Source organism: Anoplolepis gracilipes, chromosome 9 (genome assembly GCF_047496725.1).
Source record: "Anoplolepis gracilipes chromosome 9, ASM4749672v1, whole genome shotgun sequence".
In the NCBI taxonomy this organism is placed as follows: domain Eukaryota; kingdom Metazoa; phylum Arthropoda; class Insecta; order Hymenoptera; family Formicidae; genus Anoplolepis; species Anoplolepis gracilipes.
In genome coordinates, this window is record NC_132978.1 from 6,291,061 (window position 1) to 6,312,188 (window position 21,128).

A 21,128-nucleotide genomic window follows, 5' to 3' on the forward strand; every position below is an offset into this window, starting at 1 on the left:
AAAAGAAAAATAGAAAGGAAATAAAAAGTTGAAAAACGCAGTCTCCTAGTAATGATTCAATAAACAAAGAATTAATAAATAAAAAGAAAAGAGAAACGGCATTGTTCGTATGAGTGAGACAAATATAAAGATCTATATATATATATATATATTATATATATATATATATATATATATATATATATATATATATATATATACACGTACGTACATACACATTTACTGACGGACACCATTTATGCCGGTGCGTGTACATAACAACCGAAAGCGTCACATACACATGAAGCGCGCACGTACGTGTCACTTGAAGATCGGCGGAGATCAAGTAGCGAAGGTGAAAAAGTAGGAGGCACTCCGATTTTAGATCCTTAGTGCAAGCCGCACGATTGAAAGAGAAAGCATGACAAGACGTGATACCGATTAGTGATGTCTTATAGCTCTGCCTCACTCATTCTACACTTGAATGCAGAAGTATGAGCGAGAGAGCTATAGGACACCGCGTTGTCTCTATATGCGTCTCATTCGCTCTCACGCTTATGTCATGTTTTCTTTCTTATTTCTTTAAGAAACATGGATAAGCCTTGCATATCGAATGCCGGCATTCATAAAATGTTTAATTATATCATATTAATATAGAAATTGATTGTTTTTATATACAGGGTGTCTCGTAACTCTCAATTAATACTTTAGGGGGTGAAAGAAGGTAGAATTTTGAGTAAAAAGTTCCTTTTCCGATTTTAGCTCGTAAAATAAAATAAATAAAATAAAAAGAAAGTAAAATAAATAAATAAATAAATAAAGAAGAATAAATACAGTTAGAAATGTATACAAATTTCTGATTGCTTTTTATTTTTATTTATTATTTCTTATTATTTTGTTCATTTAATTATATATTATTTATTTATACATTTATTCAATTATTTAACCCATAAATTCTCACGGCTAATCAAGCAGTGATGGGAATAACTACGGGATGTTCGCCATGAGTATTTAGGAAGATTACTGGCAAAAAAAACATTATCATAATAAATAAATTGTTTAAACAATTTCTTAAAAAATTGTTTTTACATGCGTCATATACATATGATACTTACGTAATTTTTTTCACAGAAACGATGGTGCTTTCAGTTTTTACTTAAACTTCAACTTTTTGAGAAATTTTTAAAACTTAATTTATTTATCTATCAATTTATTGATTTATTTATTTATTCATTATTTAACAAGAAAATTTAAAATAAAATTTTAATGGAGAAAATGTACGGTAAGCATGAAGGGTCCCATGGCATGCTACGCTCCTAAGTACTCCGGCCACGCACCGTCTGATTAGTCAACTTTAATTGTTAATAACTCGGTAAATAATGGTCTGAGCTAAAATCGGAAAAGGAACTTTTTACTCAAAATTCCACCTTTTTTCACCTCCTAAAATATTAATTGAGAGTTACCCTATATAACAAAAAACATGCGCATTCGAATTAATTATTAATTTATTTATGATTGCGTAAATAATTTTTTTTCTATTATGTAAAAAATTGTGTAAAAAATTACATCTATCATGAGTAATTTTGAGATTCACTATAACAGTAATTGTAAATTTGCACACGTTTGTAATTAAATTTACAATTAAATGTAAATAAATGTATAGAAATGATAATGCGTGATATATAATACTTTTCGTAATTTACAAAACTCAAATTTTAAATTTACAATACAATATTGATATCTGATCTGATCTTATAAAATTTAAAAAGAAAGACTCGCATATATGTTTCTTTTTTCTCATACGTAATGTGGACCACTGATCATTGATGGTTCTCGGCTTCGTTCATTGTAAGTCATTACTCTAAATAAGCATATAATGAGTGTGAGCATGTTTTATTGAAAACAATAACATAAACTAATGAATGTAAATCGATTTTCTTATTATATTACAAAAATAATTTGTTCAATTATTTTTAATTATCCGTTTTTTCGACAGTATGTTCAAAGTTTTATTATTATTATTTATAATTTGTCAAGTGTTTGATTTTTAACATCATATATTTAGTTAAATAAGCATTTCCATTAACATTTTATATGCGTTACATGCTAACAGTAAATGTGTATTCTTATAAATATTTATGTTTTGCTATTACTTATGATAGTTTTATATGTATATTTATCACTCTTAAATATTTATATTTATTTTGCCCTATACATTCAACGATTAAGAGACACGGTAGTGTTTTAGTTAAGTTCCAGCGTAAGCAAGAAAAGACACACCGTGTCTCTTTACGCGGGTCGGTAGTTTAAGATATATCGAGATTATCAGATTTGATATAACCACTGAACGGATCAAGTTCTAGACTTAATCGATAGCTTGAATCTAAATTATATAAAGAAAGTGTCTTTAGTTTTGCTCTACGTGTATCGTGAACGTCAATATTATAATGCAAAGTCGAAATGTGGAATTTTGTTATTAAGTAAATTAAAATGTAGTACTAAGACGTAAAAAAGAACCGGATATAATAGTGTAAATTGTGATAAATAACTAAATATATAGTTTATTGCTTAGTCAAAAAAAAACGTGCGAACGTTTTGGCTTGATTATTCAATATCAAGCCCTTTTCAGCGCAGGAAATGGGCGGAATGAAAAAATAATTATAATAAATTAAACCATATTCAGCCGCTTAATAGTCAAAGGTGTAAAGATAAATAATTTAAATTATGATAAAAATGTTGAGGATTGAGGTTCGCCGTCTTAATCCAACATTCTGCTGAGTGTCTCATATTGTAAGAAAGTGTGGTACACATCTCAAATAAATTAGTAAAGAGGAAAATACCAGGAATTAAAAGAAAACTTGTCAATGTCTGAAAGAAGTTACATAAATATAAGTTAACACTGATATGTAATGTAGAGATAAAAAATGGAAACCAAAGGTTTGAAGTTACAATTTTATTAGCAAACATTAAAAAAACGAATAAATTTTTGCTAACTTACATATAGACCATTTATATAAAGTATTGGTGTCCATTATCGTTGAAATAAATAATTAGAAAGCCAAGTCACTCAGCACTGATAAAAACAAAACGGCGAACTATCGTCGCTGATAGTAAGTACGCGTGCTATTTATATAAACTGGTGTCGATGTGGCGCAGCAGACAGTTTATCAATAATATTATTATAGATATCAGATAGACATTCCGTATCGGTTTCCAAATTTAAGCTGTTTTGTTGTTTCTTAATATGCAGCATTTCGGAGATAAGGCGCTTACTATAATGGGATTCTAAGTCTAAAATTTCAATGTCGTTCCAGTTAAACTCATGATTAAAATTAATTCTGTGATCAGTAATTACAGATTTTGTATTGGTGCTCTTATTAATGTGTTGTCTATGTTCTTTGATTCTTGTAATGAATTTTCTCCCAATCTGTTCCACGTAAGACGCATCACAAACATTACATTTGATTTTATAGACAATTTGAGTATTAGAAAGTTTAGGTATACTGTCTTTATGTACTTTAATCAAATTATTCAATTTATTAAGGCTATAGTTAGAGACTGTGATATCAGTATCTCTAACAATGTTATTAGATTTATCGGTTAATGCGGATAAATTTGGAATGGTGAAAAAAGAAGTATTTTCATTCTTAGGTTCATAATTATTATGGTTGGTAAGTTTTTTCTCTGAAACAAGTGTTTTAAACGATGGTTGATATCGAAAATGAGTTTCAGTGGATATCCGTTATTTAGTAATATGTTAATAATGGAAAAAGTATTTTTAGAATGAAACTGTGGATTTGAAATAGTGAACACTCTGTCAATGATTCCTATAATCGTGTCTCTTTTTTGACAACTCGGATGTTGAGAATAAAAATTCAAATATTTACCGAGCATGTCTGTTTTTGAAACCAATCGAAAATTAATCTGTTGTTACTAACAATAAAAATGGTACCAAGAAAATTCAACTTTTTGTTCGATTCTATTTCGAAAGTAAACTGAAGTCTCGGATGTAGGAGTTAAATGTAGTAAAAGTGTGTTTTATCAAGTTACAAGGAACAGCCAAAATGATGTCATCTACAAATCTATAGTAAAAAGATGGAATGAACGGTAAAGATTGTAATACCCTCTCCTCCAAATCTTGCAGCACAATGTCTGCAACGATAATGAGTTGATAATTATTTTTTATTTTTATACAAGACAATTTATTAACCAAATCAAAGCTATTTTTTACGTGACTTCTAGCAATGGGAAAGCTCTTAACTATGATAATGTGTAAGTATAACGCTAAATTGTACAATGGAGTATTAACAGAAGAAACAATAAGTCTGTAGGAGCAATTGACCTTGTGAACCTTAGGAAGTCCGTAAGCTCTAAGAAGGATGCCTTCACTAAAGTAAAAAGAACAACAGCAAGCATTCAAAGTGTGTTATTCAGTCATTTTTCCATCCTTTCAGTAAGTCATGTAGATTAGAAATTAATTTTCTAATCAGGTCTTTATTCATTGGTAAATACGTATCTTTGTCTCCCAATAACTCTTCAATCTTTTTAATGTAATCTTTCCTATCTTCTCTATCTTTTTCATTAAGATACATCGTCGTCGTCATCGCCGTTTATTCTCCAATACGCAAGTACATATAAGTTGTACGTTTGATGCATTCTCCGCTAGTGGCACAAAAAGTTATACGGTTGGCACATAACACAAGATTGCGCTAGCATTAGCAACGCTTAAAGTCACTAAATATATAAAGTACCGCAATTCATTGTTCTCTGTGGAGGGAAAATGGCGTCGAATTACTAACTAAATCTGATTCTGACTACGGACAGCGAACCTTGTAAGCGTTGTGTGTGAAAGTAAATCTTTGGTAAATTATGTAAAATAATTATTTTTATTAATTCATCAAAGATTCACTTTCATACACAACACTTACAAGGTTCATACTTTATATATCTAGTGACTTTAGCAACGCTAGAGTTCGTCTAATAAGAGTTAGGACACCGTCCGCCATATTTATGTAACGACGTGGTCGTTACTAGAGACCCTTAAAATAGGAGTCCGGACAATGTTCTAGTAAGAAATTAAATGGCGTCGTTGATTATATATAGTGAATACATATATATACATATATATTCGTATGAAATAATAATATTCTGAAAAATTAAGTAAAAAAGTAAAAAGGTAAGACAATTTTTATTGTTTGAATTTTTACTATTTTAATTTATAAAAATATTGAAAAATTTATGTATGAAATATGAAATTTATATAAAAGTTGCATGGAAAACTATGTTATAACCTTACATTTTAAGATATTTGATTAATGGTTTACAATTGTAATTAATGTTTTTCAGAAGATGACGTTTTGTTGTGTGCCTTATTGTCGCAATAAGAGCGATGATGGAATTTCCATGAGACATTTCCCAAAAAATCCCGCAAGACAAGCATTGTGGGCTAAAAATATTAATAGGAAAAATTGGAAACCAAGTGATTATTCATGCATTTGTGATGTAAGTACATGTTTAAATATTAATAGAATTCGTAAAGGATATATCAGTAATATTAATTTTTTATCAACAGGTTCATTTTTCAATAGAAATATGGGAAAAACTTTGTGTAGGTGGCAAAAAAAAATTAAAGTGTAATACTGTGCCGACAATTTTTCCTTTGCTAAATAATAGTACAGAAAAAGATCCTGTCTCTTGCGAAGTACGTATTTATTATGAAAAATCTTATTTTTATGAATAAAATATATGAATATAATTAATAAAGTATAACATAGTGTAATTAATAAAGAAAATATAGTTATTAAATAATTAACAAAGAAAATGTTTTTGTTCTCAGGTAAATGAAAGAACAGAACTATGCGTTGGAAACTCAATTGCATCAGCTAGCAATTTTTTTAAGGAAAATACAGATAATAATTTATTATCATCACAAATATTTCCAATGCAAACAGAGGAATCACATTGCTTATCATCAAGTGACATCTCTCTCTCGTGAAGTACATTGTATATTTACTATAAAGAATTTTACTTTTTTGAATAAAATATATGAATATTATTATTAAAGTATAGTATAATTAATAAAGAAAATATAGTTATTAATAAAATTAACAAAAAAAAATATTTTTGTCCTCAGGTAAATGAAACAAGAGAATCAAATGTTGATGAAACTTCAATCGTATCAGCCAGCAATTTAAATTCAGATGATAATTTGACAGATACCTGTACATCAAAATCAACAGACTTAGATATAACTTCAGCAACATCAAACAATAATTTATTACAAATTGAAGAATTAAAACAGCAATTAAAAGAATCTCAGAATAAACTCAAGATTGCAGACAAAATTATATCTAACAAGGAGATCATCAGACTTGGTAATAATCGATTTTGATGAATGTTATATACAGAGTGTCCGGTAATAACCGCCTCACCATTTATATACAGATAGAGCAGGTTACTAGGCGCGCTACTCATACGCATCCATTTCCAGTCGTAGACCGCTCCTCCTATCATTCAATAAGCGCCTAGTAACCGCGTAGCAGTAGGATAGACTTTCTCGCCACACGCTTATACTCGTCCAGATTTGTCAATCTTTTTAAATTAATTTCTCAATAATATTTCGAAAATCGAAAAATGGTAGAGGATTTTTCTACTCAGTTTGACCTGCTCTACCTGTATACGAGCGGTGAGGCGGTTATTACCGGACACCTTGTATATTGTAGAGGGACCTTCCCTGAGTATGAGGGTAAAGTGATTTTACACAACGCGCTTAAGTTTCTGAAAAAATTAAGTTTAAAGTTACATATGCGCATCAAATACTCGGAAGATTGAAGTGAATTTCGAGTCGTCAACGTGGCTCAGTGACTAGCGTCTGCGACTCGTACGCTGCCGTTCCGCGTTCGAGTCTTGCTATCTTTTTTTTTTTAATTTTATTAAATAAATGTTCAATATCCGGTAAAAAATTTTTCATATATAATTATATATAACAATATAAAAGTATATAGAAATATATAAAATTCTGTATAAGTTATGTATAGTTATGTATAGTATGCATAATTTTGTATTATCGTTGACTGACATCTAGCCAACATTAATATAAAATTATATATAATTATATAATAAGTCATATATTATTATATATAATTATACATAACTTATACAAAATTTTATATATTTCTATATAATTTTATATGGTCATATATCTATATAATTATACATAACAAATTTTTTACCGAGTACTTGACATTGCACATTAATATATATTAAATCGTATTATTAACTACTGTATTATTAATTAATTTTCATAATTTAAAGTAGCGCAACCGATTTTTAAATGTTATTTGATATCCAGTGTTTGTAACATTGTTTTGTACTCTAATATTTTGGAAGCCTTATGCCAGAGATCTTTATTCATATGTTTAAATTTTTCCGTTGGTTTCTCCCAATCAGTTTCGAGCCAAAGCCTAAATTCCAGATTAAAAAACTGTGGGAACTTGAAACGGTGGCAACAGTGTTCCTGTGAGGAAGTGTTACTGTGCAATAAAAAATAACATTTAAAAATCGGCTGCGCTACTTTAAATTCTAAAAATTGATTAATAATACACAGTAGTTAATAATACGATTTATATATTTATTATTATATATATATTTAAATATTTATCAATGTGCAATATCAAGTATTGAACATTTATTTAATAAAATTAATAAAAACAAAGAAAAGGCAGCAAGACTTGAACGCGGAACGGCAGCGTACGAGTCGCAGACGCTAGTCACTGAGCCACGCCGACGACTCGAAATTCACTTCAATCTTCCGAGTATTTGATGCGCGCATGTAACTTTAAACTTAATTTTCTCGGAAACTAAAGCGCGTTGTGTAAAATCACTTTACCCTAATACTCAAGGAAGGTCCCTCTACAATATATATAACATTCATCAAAATCGATTATTACCAAATCTGATGATCTCCTTGTAAGTCTGAAAAATCTAGGAAGTAATCTAATCTCTCGTAATTTAAAATTGAAACGTTGTAATACAATATTACGTGAAGAAAGGAAATTAAAATCAAAAGATATATTGCATAAAATATTCAACAACGATCGGATAGAGTGGCTTGAAAATAATTTTAAAAAACGTCGAATATATAAATGGTCTACTGAAACAATAAAAAAGGCCCTCCGAATTAGATTTTCATGCACAGAAAACGGTTATAATGAACTAATAAATATTCCTCTACCATCAATAGGCACACTGAGAAGAAGTCTTGAAGGTATCAATTTTCCTCCCGGAATATGCGATGATATTTTTTGAAGCTTTGAAGAATAAGGTAGCACTATTTACTGATGATCGTGGAAAAGATTCCATGCTTGAATTAGATGAAGTAAGTCTGGTAGAAGGTGAACGAAATAATCCGTCAACAAACTCTATTACTGGATATATTACTATTCCTAATCGCGAAGGTAAGACTTCATAAGTAGAGAGAACTTGAACCTTTCGCAAAAAGTAAACAAAAAATATATATATTTATATATAAAATTAAGTAGAGAACTTTTCGCAAAAAGTGAAAAAAAAAAAATATATATATATATATTGTATATATATATATATATATAATATTTTTCATTTTTTGTGAAAAGTTCAAGTTCTCTGCTAATTATATATATACATATATATATATATATATATATATATATATATATATATATATATATATATATATATAATTTCTTTATCTTTTTACTTTTTGAAGGAAGAACAAATATACGTGCTACACATAGTTTAGTTTTCATGTATATACAGTTTTCGAATATATATAATTTCTTTATCTTTTTACTTTTTGAAGGAAGAACAAATATACGTGCTACACATAGTTTAGTTTTCATGCTTGGTGGTATTTTCGAAAGATGGAAGCAAATTGTTGCTTATCATTTTACTACTTCCGAAGGCTTTGATGGTGCACGATTAAAACCTATTATTAATTAAATTATTCAAAAGGCTGAAGGAATAGGTCTTTATGTGCATGCCATTACCTCTGATATAGGATCATCTAATAAAAAATGTGGCGAGGTTTTGGGCTTAATAATAATAAGTATTCTGTTCAAAACTGTGCCTTATCCTTTTGATTCAGAACGTAGACTATTCTTTTTTGTTGATGGCCCTCATCTTCTTAAAAATCTCAAAGCTGCGTTAGTAAACAATAGAAGTATTATTTTACAACCAAATTATGTCAAAGCTTTAAAATTATCATCATCTATTGTTAAATGTTCACATCTTGAGGAATTAGTCGCGGAACAAGAAAATATGTTTTTCAAATTTGCTCCAAAATTGAACAAAGATGTCCTCACAATGAGTCAGTTTAATAAAATGAAAGTTAATAAGGCAGTAAATCTATTCAATCGAACTTCGAACAGCGCATTGAACTATAGGGGTGAAAAAAACAATAATGAAGATTATAATACAACAGACTTTTTCATTGAAATAGTCTCAAAATGGTTTACGTTTATAACTTCAAGAAATTTCTCACTTGTGTTAGGCCCGTGAGGGGTTGTTAGTCCCCGTCGGGCGCCTCCCCAGGTGGCGGATTGGGGAACGCTCGCCGGTTTGCTAGAAGGTACCGAAGAAATAAAATACTCGGGGCGGACCAAAACTAACAACACCAAACAATAGATAAAACTAATTTAGAGGCAACCCTAGGTGGTATTCCAGGCATTAGTCTGGGCAATCCATCCTCTCAGGAGGCAGGTCCTATGGATTCTGGGGAGGGCCAATTATTGCTTGATAAAGACCAAAAATGGAAAAATGTACCTTTTTCGCATAACAGTAATAATAAAGAAAATTATGTGGAAATACTGAAACAAGAGAACAAGATCCTTAGATACGAATTAGAACAACTAAAAAATGCTATGTATAAGCACAAAAAGAAATTCAGACTTACAGAAAAATCAAAACAAAATACAACAATATACAGCGAGCAAGAGTACCACACGACGAGGAAAAATTAGCTCGAGAAATAGAATGGATCTTAAAAAAAGATAAGAAAAGGGACAAGAAAAGAAAAGCAAAACAGTCTCCGGAAATATTAGAATTAGAAAAAAAGACTCCAAAAAAGAAATCAGGATATGGATTGGGACTTAACTGATCTTAAAAATAAAAAAGGGAAAAAAATAAAAGAACTAACTGATAAAAGTGGAAATAACCCCGGGGAAAAGCAAATTAAAGCTCCAAAAATAGTAAAGCCACCACCAATCATTTTAAGTAATGTCAAAGACTATGGTATAATCAAAGAAAAGTTACAAATTGAAAAGTTTAAATGCAGCGCTAGCATGCTAAATAATAATCAAATTAAAGTAAATGTTGGACGCTGAATATAGAGAACTAACAGTATTAATAAACAACACAAACCTTGAATGGCATACATATGAAAACAAAGCCTCTAGACTTATAAGAGTTACAGCAAGAAATATACACTCGACAACTCCAGCAAAGGACATTACCAAGGAACTGGAAGAAAAAACTATAAGATTTTAGAGGTAGTACAAAAACTTAAAAAATTTGTTAAATAATAAGGTAGAGTACACACGTCTGCCACTGTACACATTAGTCTTCGACAGAACAGAAGATATTAACAGAATTTACAACATCCAAAATATTAATCGGGAGGATCCCGTTTGGACACGGAACGATTGGACACACACTTTGTACGATTGGACACTGCACGATTAGACACCACACGATTGGACACTGCACGATTGGACACACATTCTGCACGATTGGACACGCTTCGTATGTACATTGCAAGACAAAGCAAAGTTTACATGGATTTGCAACTTTCCACGCGAAGCGAGGTGGACGGGGTGGGTGCGGGAGGGGGAGGCCCCCCTTTACACCCCCGTGTGTGTGTGTATGTGTGTGTGTGTGTATTATGAAAATATTGAAAATATATATCAAGATAAAGTTTCCATGTACGGTGGTGTCGGGAGCATCTCGTTTGACCACGTCACGATTGACCACAGCCACTTATATCGACCGATGCCTAGGGTCATCAGCAACGATTAACCAATCAGAGAGCCTCATTTTAAACTGGCCTATTGGCGACGTGGTCAATAGACTCCCACCCTATGGTGTTCAATCGTGCGGTGTCCAATCGTGCAGTGTCCTATCGTGCGGTGTTCAATCGTGCAGTGTCTAATCGTGCAAAGTGTGTGGTCAATCGTGCGGTGTCCAATCTGAACGTGTCCAATACTACGTGTCCAATCGTTTCGTGTCCAAACGGGTGTCACCCGTACAAAGCCCAAAAATACCCCAGCTAAGTGCATTAACTGTTTCGAGGCACACCCAGCTAACTATAGGAGCTGTATAATAGCTAAGGAACTACAACAGAAAAGAGAAGATAATATCAAAACAAAGAGAGGAAACCCACAGCCAAAAACTATTACCACTAATAAAATTAAACCTGGGGTATCTTAATCAGAAGCTACCCAGAATAGACTAAGGAAACCCTCAATCAATGCAACAAAAGCAGAACCCTCCATAATTCAACTACTACAAACTATGATGAAGACACTAAAAAGAATCAACGACAGAATAGACAACCTAGAGAACAGAAATAATAGTGCTACACATAAGAAATAAAACGAATGGAACAACAAGACCTAAGAATAGCTACATGGAATGTCAATGGCATTCTGAACAAAAAACAAGACTTAGAAGTCTTTCTTAAAACTCAAAATATAGATATATGCCTCATCTCAGAGACACATATGACAAATCAATCATATATCAAGATAAGGGGATAGAAAGTGTATCACCCAGATAATAAAGCAAGAGGTGGTAGCGCGGTTATAGTTAAGGACTCAATTAATCATTATGAGAAATGCCACTTCCACGAGTAGACATGCAAATTACAATGATCGGAATTAAGGGGATACCGAAGCGTCGGCCGAACTCATACGCGGTTTTTGAGCGCCGCCTTGAAAAAACTAAAAAAGTATTGCCGACGCAGTCGACATGAGAGTGAGCGAGACAGCAATAGGAGCAAGCGAGGCAGCAATAGGAGCGAGGGAGACGGTAGTAGCTTATCGACATTATTAACTATACATAAAAAATAATAAAATAATAAAAAATATAAAAATAGAAATAAAGAATCTGTTGTCCTTTCAGTTTGTTCTTTATTTCTATTTTTATATTTTTTATTATTTTCTATTTTTATTTTATTTTTTTATTTTTTATGTATAGTTAATAATGTCGATAAGCTCTCATAGCTTTGTTTTTTCTTAAGTATTATTAATTTATAGAGAGCTTGAATAATATACCAATTTTTTATAATAATATTATACAAAATACTAATATATTTTTTTTTTGCAGGCGATAGTTATTGAAGCAGAAGTCAAGAGATTTTAAATGCCTTCAAAAGCATTAAAGATATTACCGATGAATCCATCGATTTTGAGACCGATAGAATCATTTCTCGATACGATGAATTCGAAACCTAATATCAAAATAATGCAGTGCCAAGAATTTAATACGGGTATGTATAATATTGAGCAATTTTGCGAAGATGACAAAGATTTTGTCATCGATAATGGCCTTTTAGATACAAATAGTATCCAAGAAAACTTGCCTGAAGGCCGTCGCATTGTCGACTTTTCCTTTATGTGACATGAAACCCACAGAATATTTGATAATCATGCGCGAGGAATAGAGTCAATTTAAAGATTGGAAGCTCGTAAATTCTCGTCGCCATGGGTTAAAGACACAGTTCTTTTTCAAATGCCACATGTGTAATTATCAAGCTAACATCTGGTCAGAATCCACAGAACCAGAAATATTGGACATTACCCAAGTAGCACATATTCGTTTCAAAAACGTTTCACAAATGTTTCTGCGAAACGTTTTAAAACCGGCTTATAAAAACGTTTCTGATTGGTTAAAATGTCCACTTAAAAAACGTTAAGGGAAACGTCATTTTCTAACAAAAAAAACGTTTAAGAAACTGTCAAAATACGATTTTTTTCCTTTATTTGTAAAAAATTTGTTTATCCACAGATTCAATAAAATAATGCAAATATGGATATAATCCATCTATTTTCATGTTCTGAATCTCTTCTCGAGATTACATCAGAAGTCAAACTGACAAAAAAGACATAATTTAAATTATACTTTTAGTACCCGTTTTTTTAGGTTTTATATACATGTTATGAAAACTTGAATACGAGTTAAGTCTGAACACGCCACGTAGCGGCAAACAAAAGAACACTATATTATAAAATATTATAAAATATTATAAAATATTATTAAATTATATTATATTAGTATATTATAAAATAGATCTTTTTTTGTCTTGTCGAAAAGATGATCAAAAAGTCATCTTTTCGTCGACTTAACGTAATTATGACTTTTAGAAGACATCTTTTAGACATCTTTTAGTTTTCTGTGCTATCTGGGGATCGTCTTAATAAGTACAGTCTTAATAATGTGTATATATATAATTTTGAATTAAAACATTAATTTTTGTTCTATTTATAGAAACGTAAAATATACGTTTCTTAAACCATGATTTTAAAAATGTTTCTGTTGAAACGTTTCTTATTGGTGCTTGACGGTTAAAAAATATTGGATACGTTTAGAAAACGTTTATAAAACGAACATGTGCTACATGGGTAATGCGACTACTGTAGCAGGAACTGTTACAATGGGAATTGGTTATGCCCAGCTCGAAGAGCTATGTGCAGCCATGAATGTTCCTTGCATGTCCGAACCATCTTATATCAAATACAGAGAGAATTTAGTCGGTGATTTTAAAAAAACAGCCTTGGATAACATGAAAATGGCTGGCGAAGTTGAAAAAGAACTCGCTCTTGAGAGAAACGATACTATAAACGGTATTTCGTATATACCTGTTGTAACAGATGGTAGTTGGATGAAGAGATCGTATGGTAACGCTTATAACTCTCTTTCTGGTGTTGGAGCTATAATTGGTTACCATACGAAAAAGATTCTCTTTGTTGGTATTCGCAATAAATTTTGCGCAATATGTGATATGGCAGAACGAAAAGGTGTCAAACCTAGAGCTCACAAATGCTACAAAAATTTTGATCGCAACACAAGCTCCACAAAGATGGAGAGCGATGCAATCACTGAAGGTTTTAAATGTAGCCTCGAAATGTATGGTTTAATTTATAAAACCGTTATTGTCGATGGTGACAGTAGCGTATATCAGACCATTCTTGACAACAGACCATATCGTGAGCAAATGGTGACGGTAAAAAAAATAGAATGCACCAATCATTTGCTTTGCAATTTGTGCAAAAAGCTGAAAGTTGTGGCAGAGAGGACTCAGTCAAAAATGCTAAGACAACGTGGCTTTGTACAATTACGAAATGTAGTGAAAAATAACATTTTAAATATTCGAAAAGAGATAGAAAAGACAGCCGAGCTACAAAGAAAAGAGGAACGAACACCTCAATATTATAAGCCTATGGAATTGCAAAAAGATATATTGAACATTCTTAGCCATGTTTTTGACGAACATAAGCGATGCGAAGCACGCGGTCGTATATGTAAAAAGAATGGAGATGAAACAAAAAAAAATTATGTGCCATCTCTGAAATTATTCGGTCTATATCAAAAAATAGAAAGTGCTATCACATATATAAATGGTTATTTCGACAACTTGTTGCTGCATTTCACCAATAATCCTGCAGAATTATTCAATTCGATAATCTACAAAGAAATTGGTGGAAAGCGCATTAATTTCAGCAAACGAGGATCTTATGGTGCTAAAGTTGCGGGAGCAGTTGTACAATATAATACACAACAAGTTCTTACACAATTGCGTGAAAACATGCGTAAGGTTGTTTCACCTGTTGTCAAGAATCTTGAAAGACGACAAATAAAAGTTGCAAAAACTAGAGTATTTTGAAAGGAACAAGGAAGGCAAAAAATATTCAAAGGAGAGCCAGGAACAGATCATCATTATGGTCCGCAATCGCAAAAACCGGATCTTCCATCTGATATATTCGAACAACGTCGGCAAAACCATTTAGAAAAATTATTCGAAAATGCGAAAAACTGGCAACAAATCGAATTCGAAACAAGAAACCAAAGTGAATCAGAATTATGGTTATCACTAAGACGAGAAATGTTGACGGCATCCAATTTTGGAACCGTATGAGACCTACAACGTCTTGTGCATCAACGGTAAAAGCCATTTTATTTCCTTCATTCAGTGATAATGCAGCTATAAAATATCAACGTCGTGGCAATGAGAAAATAACAAGGAAAGAACTGGCCATAAAATTAAATAAGGAAGTGAAACCTTGCGGATTATTCATTGATACTGAAAATCCATTTTTAGGTGCTTTTCCTGACGAACTTATCGATGAAAGTGGTCTAGTGGAAATTAAATGTCCTCTGTTAGCTGAAAATTTAACAGTGGAAAAAGCCATTGAAACATTGTCTTTTTTAAAAGTTATTTTTGATAAAAAAGATCCACATAAAATGAATCGAAATCACCAATATTATTATCAAATTCAAGGGCAGTTGAATATAACACGACGAGAATATTGTATTTTTACTATTTGGACTCCAGAAAGCATGAAAATATTGCGTATTGATGTAGACAATATTTTTTGGAGACATCAAATGCTGCCTTTCTTAACACGCTTCTATAATGAATGCATGCTTCCAGAAATCTTGGACAGTCGTCATAATAGGCATATGCCTATTAGAAATCCAAGATATATTATAGAAGCTAAAGAAGAAACAGCACAAAAAATATTTTGTCGAACAAGTAGGCGAAATATAATCGAAAACGAAAATGGCCCAGAAAAGAACAAAAGATTGAAACCTAACGTTTTGCCATTGGAAGCTACAATAACTGATATTGCTGCTATTACTCTAAGTGAAGAGCAAGATGACGATTGCGTCGTTGTTAATTATTTGAAAAATAAAGAACTAACTGCAGACGATATGGCAAAACAAAAAGAATTTTTAGACAAAGCAATTGCTCCTTTTAATTTAGTAAAGGATAATGTATTACCTATATATAGCAAAATAAACGACGAATCATTGGATCGGTTTTTATGTGTCATAAGACATAAGTCTTGTTTTGAAACACAAAGTGTGTTATATTTGGAATATCCTCACTTATTTGAAGCAAGTTGTAGCGACAAAAGCTTACAAATTATTGGAGGAAACTGTAGTGATCACTGGCGATGTATATTTTTTGACGGTACCAAGCTCCGAGTGTACGACAGTCTACCCGGTTGTACCTACAATAAATTGGTACCTAAAGAAAAAAATTACATTCATCATCGTTATCTACAAATAAGTGCAAGTAATATAATATTTGAAAAGGTTCAAACACAACCTGATGGCACATGTTGTGGAATTTATGCTGCAGCTTTTGCTACAACTATAGCTTTAGGAGGAAATCCTTGTAATGAGAAATATTTTAATCGGGTTGAATATATAAGGCAACATTTTCTAAACATTATAATAGAAAATAAACTGTCGCTTTTTCCAAAATGGTAAAAATTTCAATGAATATGTTTGGAAAAAGATGTCTCAATGTAAATGATTCATTTATAATTAGTCGGAGACGAAAAAAATATATATATTGTGATTGCGTTGTCACGGGAATGGGCACGATGAAGAGGCCTTCGGGTGTCGATATTTTCAATGTACAAATATTGTATAGTTTCATGAATATCGCAAATATTGGGCGTTTGTAGGGGGAGGGGGAGAAACAATGGAATCACTTGCCTTCTCTCTGGGTAACAAGAAAACCCAAAAAACTTTCTCGATTTACATCTACCTTGTCGTGGTGAGAAAGCTTTATACTAAAAGGTGTAAAATTATGAAAGCAGTTTTAAATAAATGTGGATGTGACATTTTATGTCATTTTATGTTATCCTTCTCCCTTTGAAAAAAATTCTGCTTCTATCTTTTAAATATCTAAACACACACACATACATACATATCACTGTATATATAGGATGTCTCATTTGAAATGACGACCTCAAATATCTCTTGAAAATACATTTTACAGAAAAATGTTAAACAAAAGTTATTCAGTTCAAAAGAAGTCATAGAATGGTGTCATTGGTTTGACCTTGAATAGTCGTAAGTCACCATCATTTGGAACCCTATATATTTTAATACATATCCTTGTAGCTTACATTGACAGCTTTTCAAAATAATATTTTGTTTAAAACTTTTTGAGTTATAAGGCTTGAGAGTTCTAACATTTTGACATAAAATGTAAAATATATTCAATTTTTTATTATCTTATTTTTATGCACAAAATAATGAGACAAATCAATTAGTGTAACGAAAACACATAGTTGTCTTTAAAAAAAAATATGTAACTGCTTGTTGCAAATTCATACATTTTTTTAAAGACAACTATGTGTTTTCGTTACATTAATTATTTTGTTACATCAGTTATTCTGTGCATAAAAATAAAGCAAGATAATCGAAAAATAAATATTTTAAAAGATATTTTGTATTTAAAAAATGCTAAAACTTTCAAGCTTTATAGCTCAAAAAGTTATTGACAAAATACTTTATCATAGTGTTTTGAAAAGCTCTCGAGATAAGCTGCAATAGAATATTAGAGTTCCATTTATGATAGTGACCTTCAAACGACTAGTTCAAATCAATGGCATCATTCTATGGCCTCCTTCGAACCAAATAACTTTTGTTTAAAACATTTTTCTGTAAAATGTATTTTTCAAGAGAGATATTTCAGGTCATCATTTTAAAATGAGACATCTTATATACATATATTGTATATATATATATATATATATACACACACACACACACAGTGAGAGACAAAAATATATATGTATGTATATATGTACGTATATGTATGTATAACATAATATTCATATACATATATACATAAATAAATTTAGTCATATATGTATGTACATACATAAGTAACTAAGGGAGCTTTCCAGCAAGACAGTGTAACACAGTGTCCACTAGTGAGAGTGAGATACACTGATATGTTCTCTCTCACACTAGTGGACACTGTGTTACACTGTGTCTTGCAGGGAAGCTCCCTAAATATTATTTATGTCTAAACGTGTAAACATATATATGTCAATGTGAACAGTTCAAATTATGTAAAAAAGTCAGACTCATATTTATATTTTACTGTTATCGATGCTTACATACGCTTACATATGCGTATGACATGATAAATCAGTAAAAAATATGCGATGTTGTCTGATTTCAACATTTTGAACACAATAAGAAATTGTTCTGTATAACATCTATAAAAATCATGCCTATATCGATAATGGCGGAATTAAAATTGTCGATAATTATCGACTTTTTTAATTCCGCTGAAATGATGGCGCTATCCCGTCGGAGTTCGACCGTCTCTTTAGGATCTTAAGAACCACCTATTCTAAGGCTGGCTAGCCGAATTAGTTGCCGTCGCGATTGCGATCATTTTAGCATTTTTCGCGGATTGTAACGTTATCGTATCAAGTTTAGAGCAGCGCGAATTTTCGCGCCTGGCGCCCAAGGTTATTGTCGTTTCGAGAATTAGTATCGATTGGGAAGAGCGATCGCGCCGAAAGTGTGCTGTAGGCCATTCCACCGGTCAAGAATTTTTTCGAGGAGCATCAAAATTAAGTAAAAGAAATATAAACGGTCACTATATATATATATGTATACTGTTTAATAAAAATCATGCATAAATATTATAATTAAATATATTATTGCAAGTAATACAGTATATAATGAATCGAGGTATTTATATGTATATTATAGATGCTAAAGGAAAATAAGAAATGTAGAAATATATATATATATATATATATCCATGACATGGGAATAAGTTGGATCTCGTCTTCGAACTCCACTATCGAAAATTTTCCCATGTTTCAATGTATGAATAAATGAAGGCACTGTTTAATAAAAATCATAAATATTATAATTAAATATATTATTGCAAGTAATATAGTATATAATGAATCGAGGTATTTATATGTATATTATAGATGTTATTATAGATGCTAAATATATATATATATATATAAATATAAATATATATATATATAAATATATATATATATATATATAAATATATATATATATATAAAGTATATATAAATTATATATATTAAATAATTTTAAAATATTATATATATACTCACAGAAAGATGCGGTTTACAGACAAATATATATATATATATATATTTGTCTGGATCATCGGCATCCATTAAGCGAGTGGTCATTGGGACCTTGTGCTTTCTTTATCCTTTCATGAGTTGTATTGTCATAGGGACAATATTATGAGATTATAGGAATCTCTTGTGTATAATATTATGAGATTATAGGAATCTTTTGTTTATAATCAATATTCCTTCTTCGTAATTAACCGATTAAGCGAGTGGTCATTGGGACCTTGTGCTTTCATTATTCTTTCATGATTTGCATTGTTATAGGGACAATATAATGAGATTATAGGAATCTATTGTGTATAATATTATGAGATTATAGGAATCTCTTGTGTATAATGTTATGAGATTATAGGAATCTCTTGTGTATAATGTGAGATTATAGGAATCTCTTGTATATAAATTGTTATTTTCTTTAGATTAGTATTGTTCTCATATAATTTCTTCTTTTTATAATGGTTCATTAGATTCTCATGTATGTTTTATTATATTTATATATCTTATGATGTATTTCATGCATAACATGTAGAGTATGAATGAGCGTAAGATCTAATAGATCTATGAACTGTTTTACTTCAACGATGTTAATGTTTCTAATCAACAATTACCTTACAGCGATAAGTGGTCCATTCCAATGATAAATATTATGTGTTAACATTTATGATCGTATAAAAGGATTTTCTCAAAGTTTACTTGAATTTCCATAATTATAATATGGTTTGCTTTTTATTAAGAAATTATTAGTAGTATTCATTTTTTGAAAGTCAGTTAATTTCTTATATGGTCATACTTAAATATTAATAGACGTATATTTACTATAATTATAAAGATGATAAGTCTGTTTATTTGAACAATTATAACTAAAATTCCTTGTTTTTCATTTCAATACTAAGAAATACATTAGTACTATTTAAATACCATCTTTTAAGATTATATAATAGTAATTTAAGGAATATAATAGATTATGTATACGTTCATAATTTATAGTAGATGGTAAATCATTAATTCATTCTTAAGACGAGTTATTATATGCTTATGTAATAAATCAAATAATTAGGTTCAGCTTATGAAATCTTATATTGTATAAGATTAATGTTAACATTGTTTGTTTGTGTTGTCACATTCTTTATATTTGTTTCATTCTCAAGATTGTATCTACTATATTTTATATGTGATTTCTTGTGTATTCATTCCTTTTCCAAAACCAGGATATATTTAATATTAGCGAACAATACTTTCAAACAAATGGATTTTGATGAATGTTATATACATTGTAGAGAGACTTTCTCTGAGTATGAGGGTAAAGTGATTTTATGCGACGGGCTTTAGTTTATGAGAAAATTAAGTTTAAAGTTACATACGCGCATCAAATACTCGGAAGATTGAAGTGAATTTCGTGTCGTCGGCGTGGCTCAGTGACGCGTCTGCAACTCGTACGCTGTCGTTTCGCGTTCGAAAGTCTTACTACTTTTTTTTTTAATTTTATTAAATAAATGTTTAATTAATAAATCTTGATATTACACATTGATAAATATTAAATCGTATTATTAACTGTGTATTATTAATCAATTTTCATAATTTAAAGTTTCGCAGCCTTTACTCGTGTGTTTAAATTTTTTCGTTGGTTTCTTCCAACCAGTTTCGGGCCGAAGACTAACAATAAATTTTTGTTAAGTGAAAAATGAAATGAGACGAATTGATGGAGAAAATATGTATATTTTAATTACAATTATTATTAAGAATTCTGTTTATATGAACACATTTTAGGATGATATTTGTCATAAAAACATGGAAAACACAAATTTGTTGAACACCAAGCACATTTTATAAAAGTAACTTCATTGTCAGTACAAGCACACGGTTTTTTTAAAAGCGAAGTCGGAAAACATAAATCATTGACATTACGAAAAATATTTCTTGCCTCAGTCAATTTTGAGACAAACCACGCGTATT

The 21,128-nt window shown here is 30.7% G+C and overlaps 2 protein-coding genes and 1 long non-coding RNA gene across 3 annotated transcripts in view; 2 read left to right on the plus strand and 1 right to left on the minus strand.

Annotated features, from left to right (window-relative positions):
* The window catches only part of LOC140669553 (uncharacterized), a 182,805-nt gene that overhangs the window by 141,597 nt on the left and 20,080 nt on the right, over positions 1-21,128 (minus strand). The gene's annotated exons all lie outside the window — the stretch shown is intronic.
* On the plus strand, positions 5,096-6,953 carry LOC140669734 (uncharacterized). Its single transcript, XR_012047394.1, has 5 exons — positions 5,096-5,155; positions 5,326-5,481; positions 5,552-5,680; positions 5,816-5,975; positions 6,113-6,953. It is a non-coding gene; the product is annotated as an uncharacterized lncRNA (long non-coding RNA).
* LOC140669534 (uncharacterized) lies at positions 12,363-16,695 on the plus strand. Its single transcript, XM_072899481.1, is given in 2 exon segments — positions 12,363-15,137; positions 15,140-16,695. Coding segments are annotated over 2 exon segments (2,886 nt in total). The 5' UTR covers positions 12,363-13,621; the 3' UTR covers positions 16,510-16,695.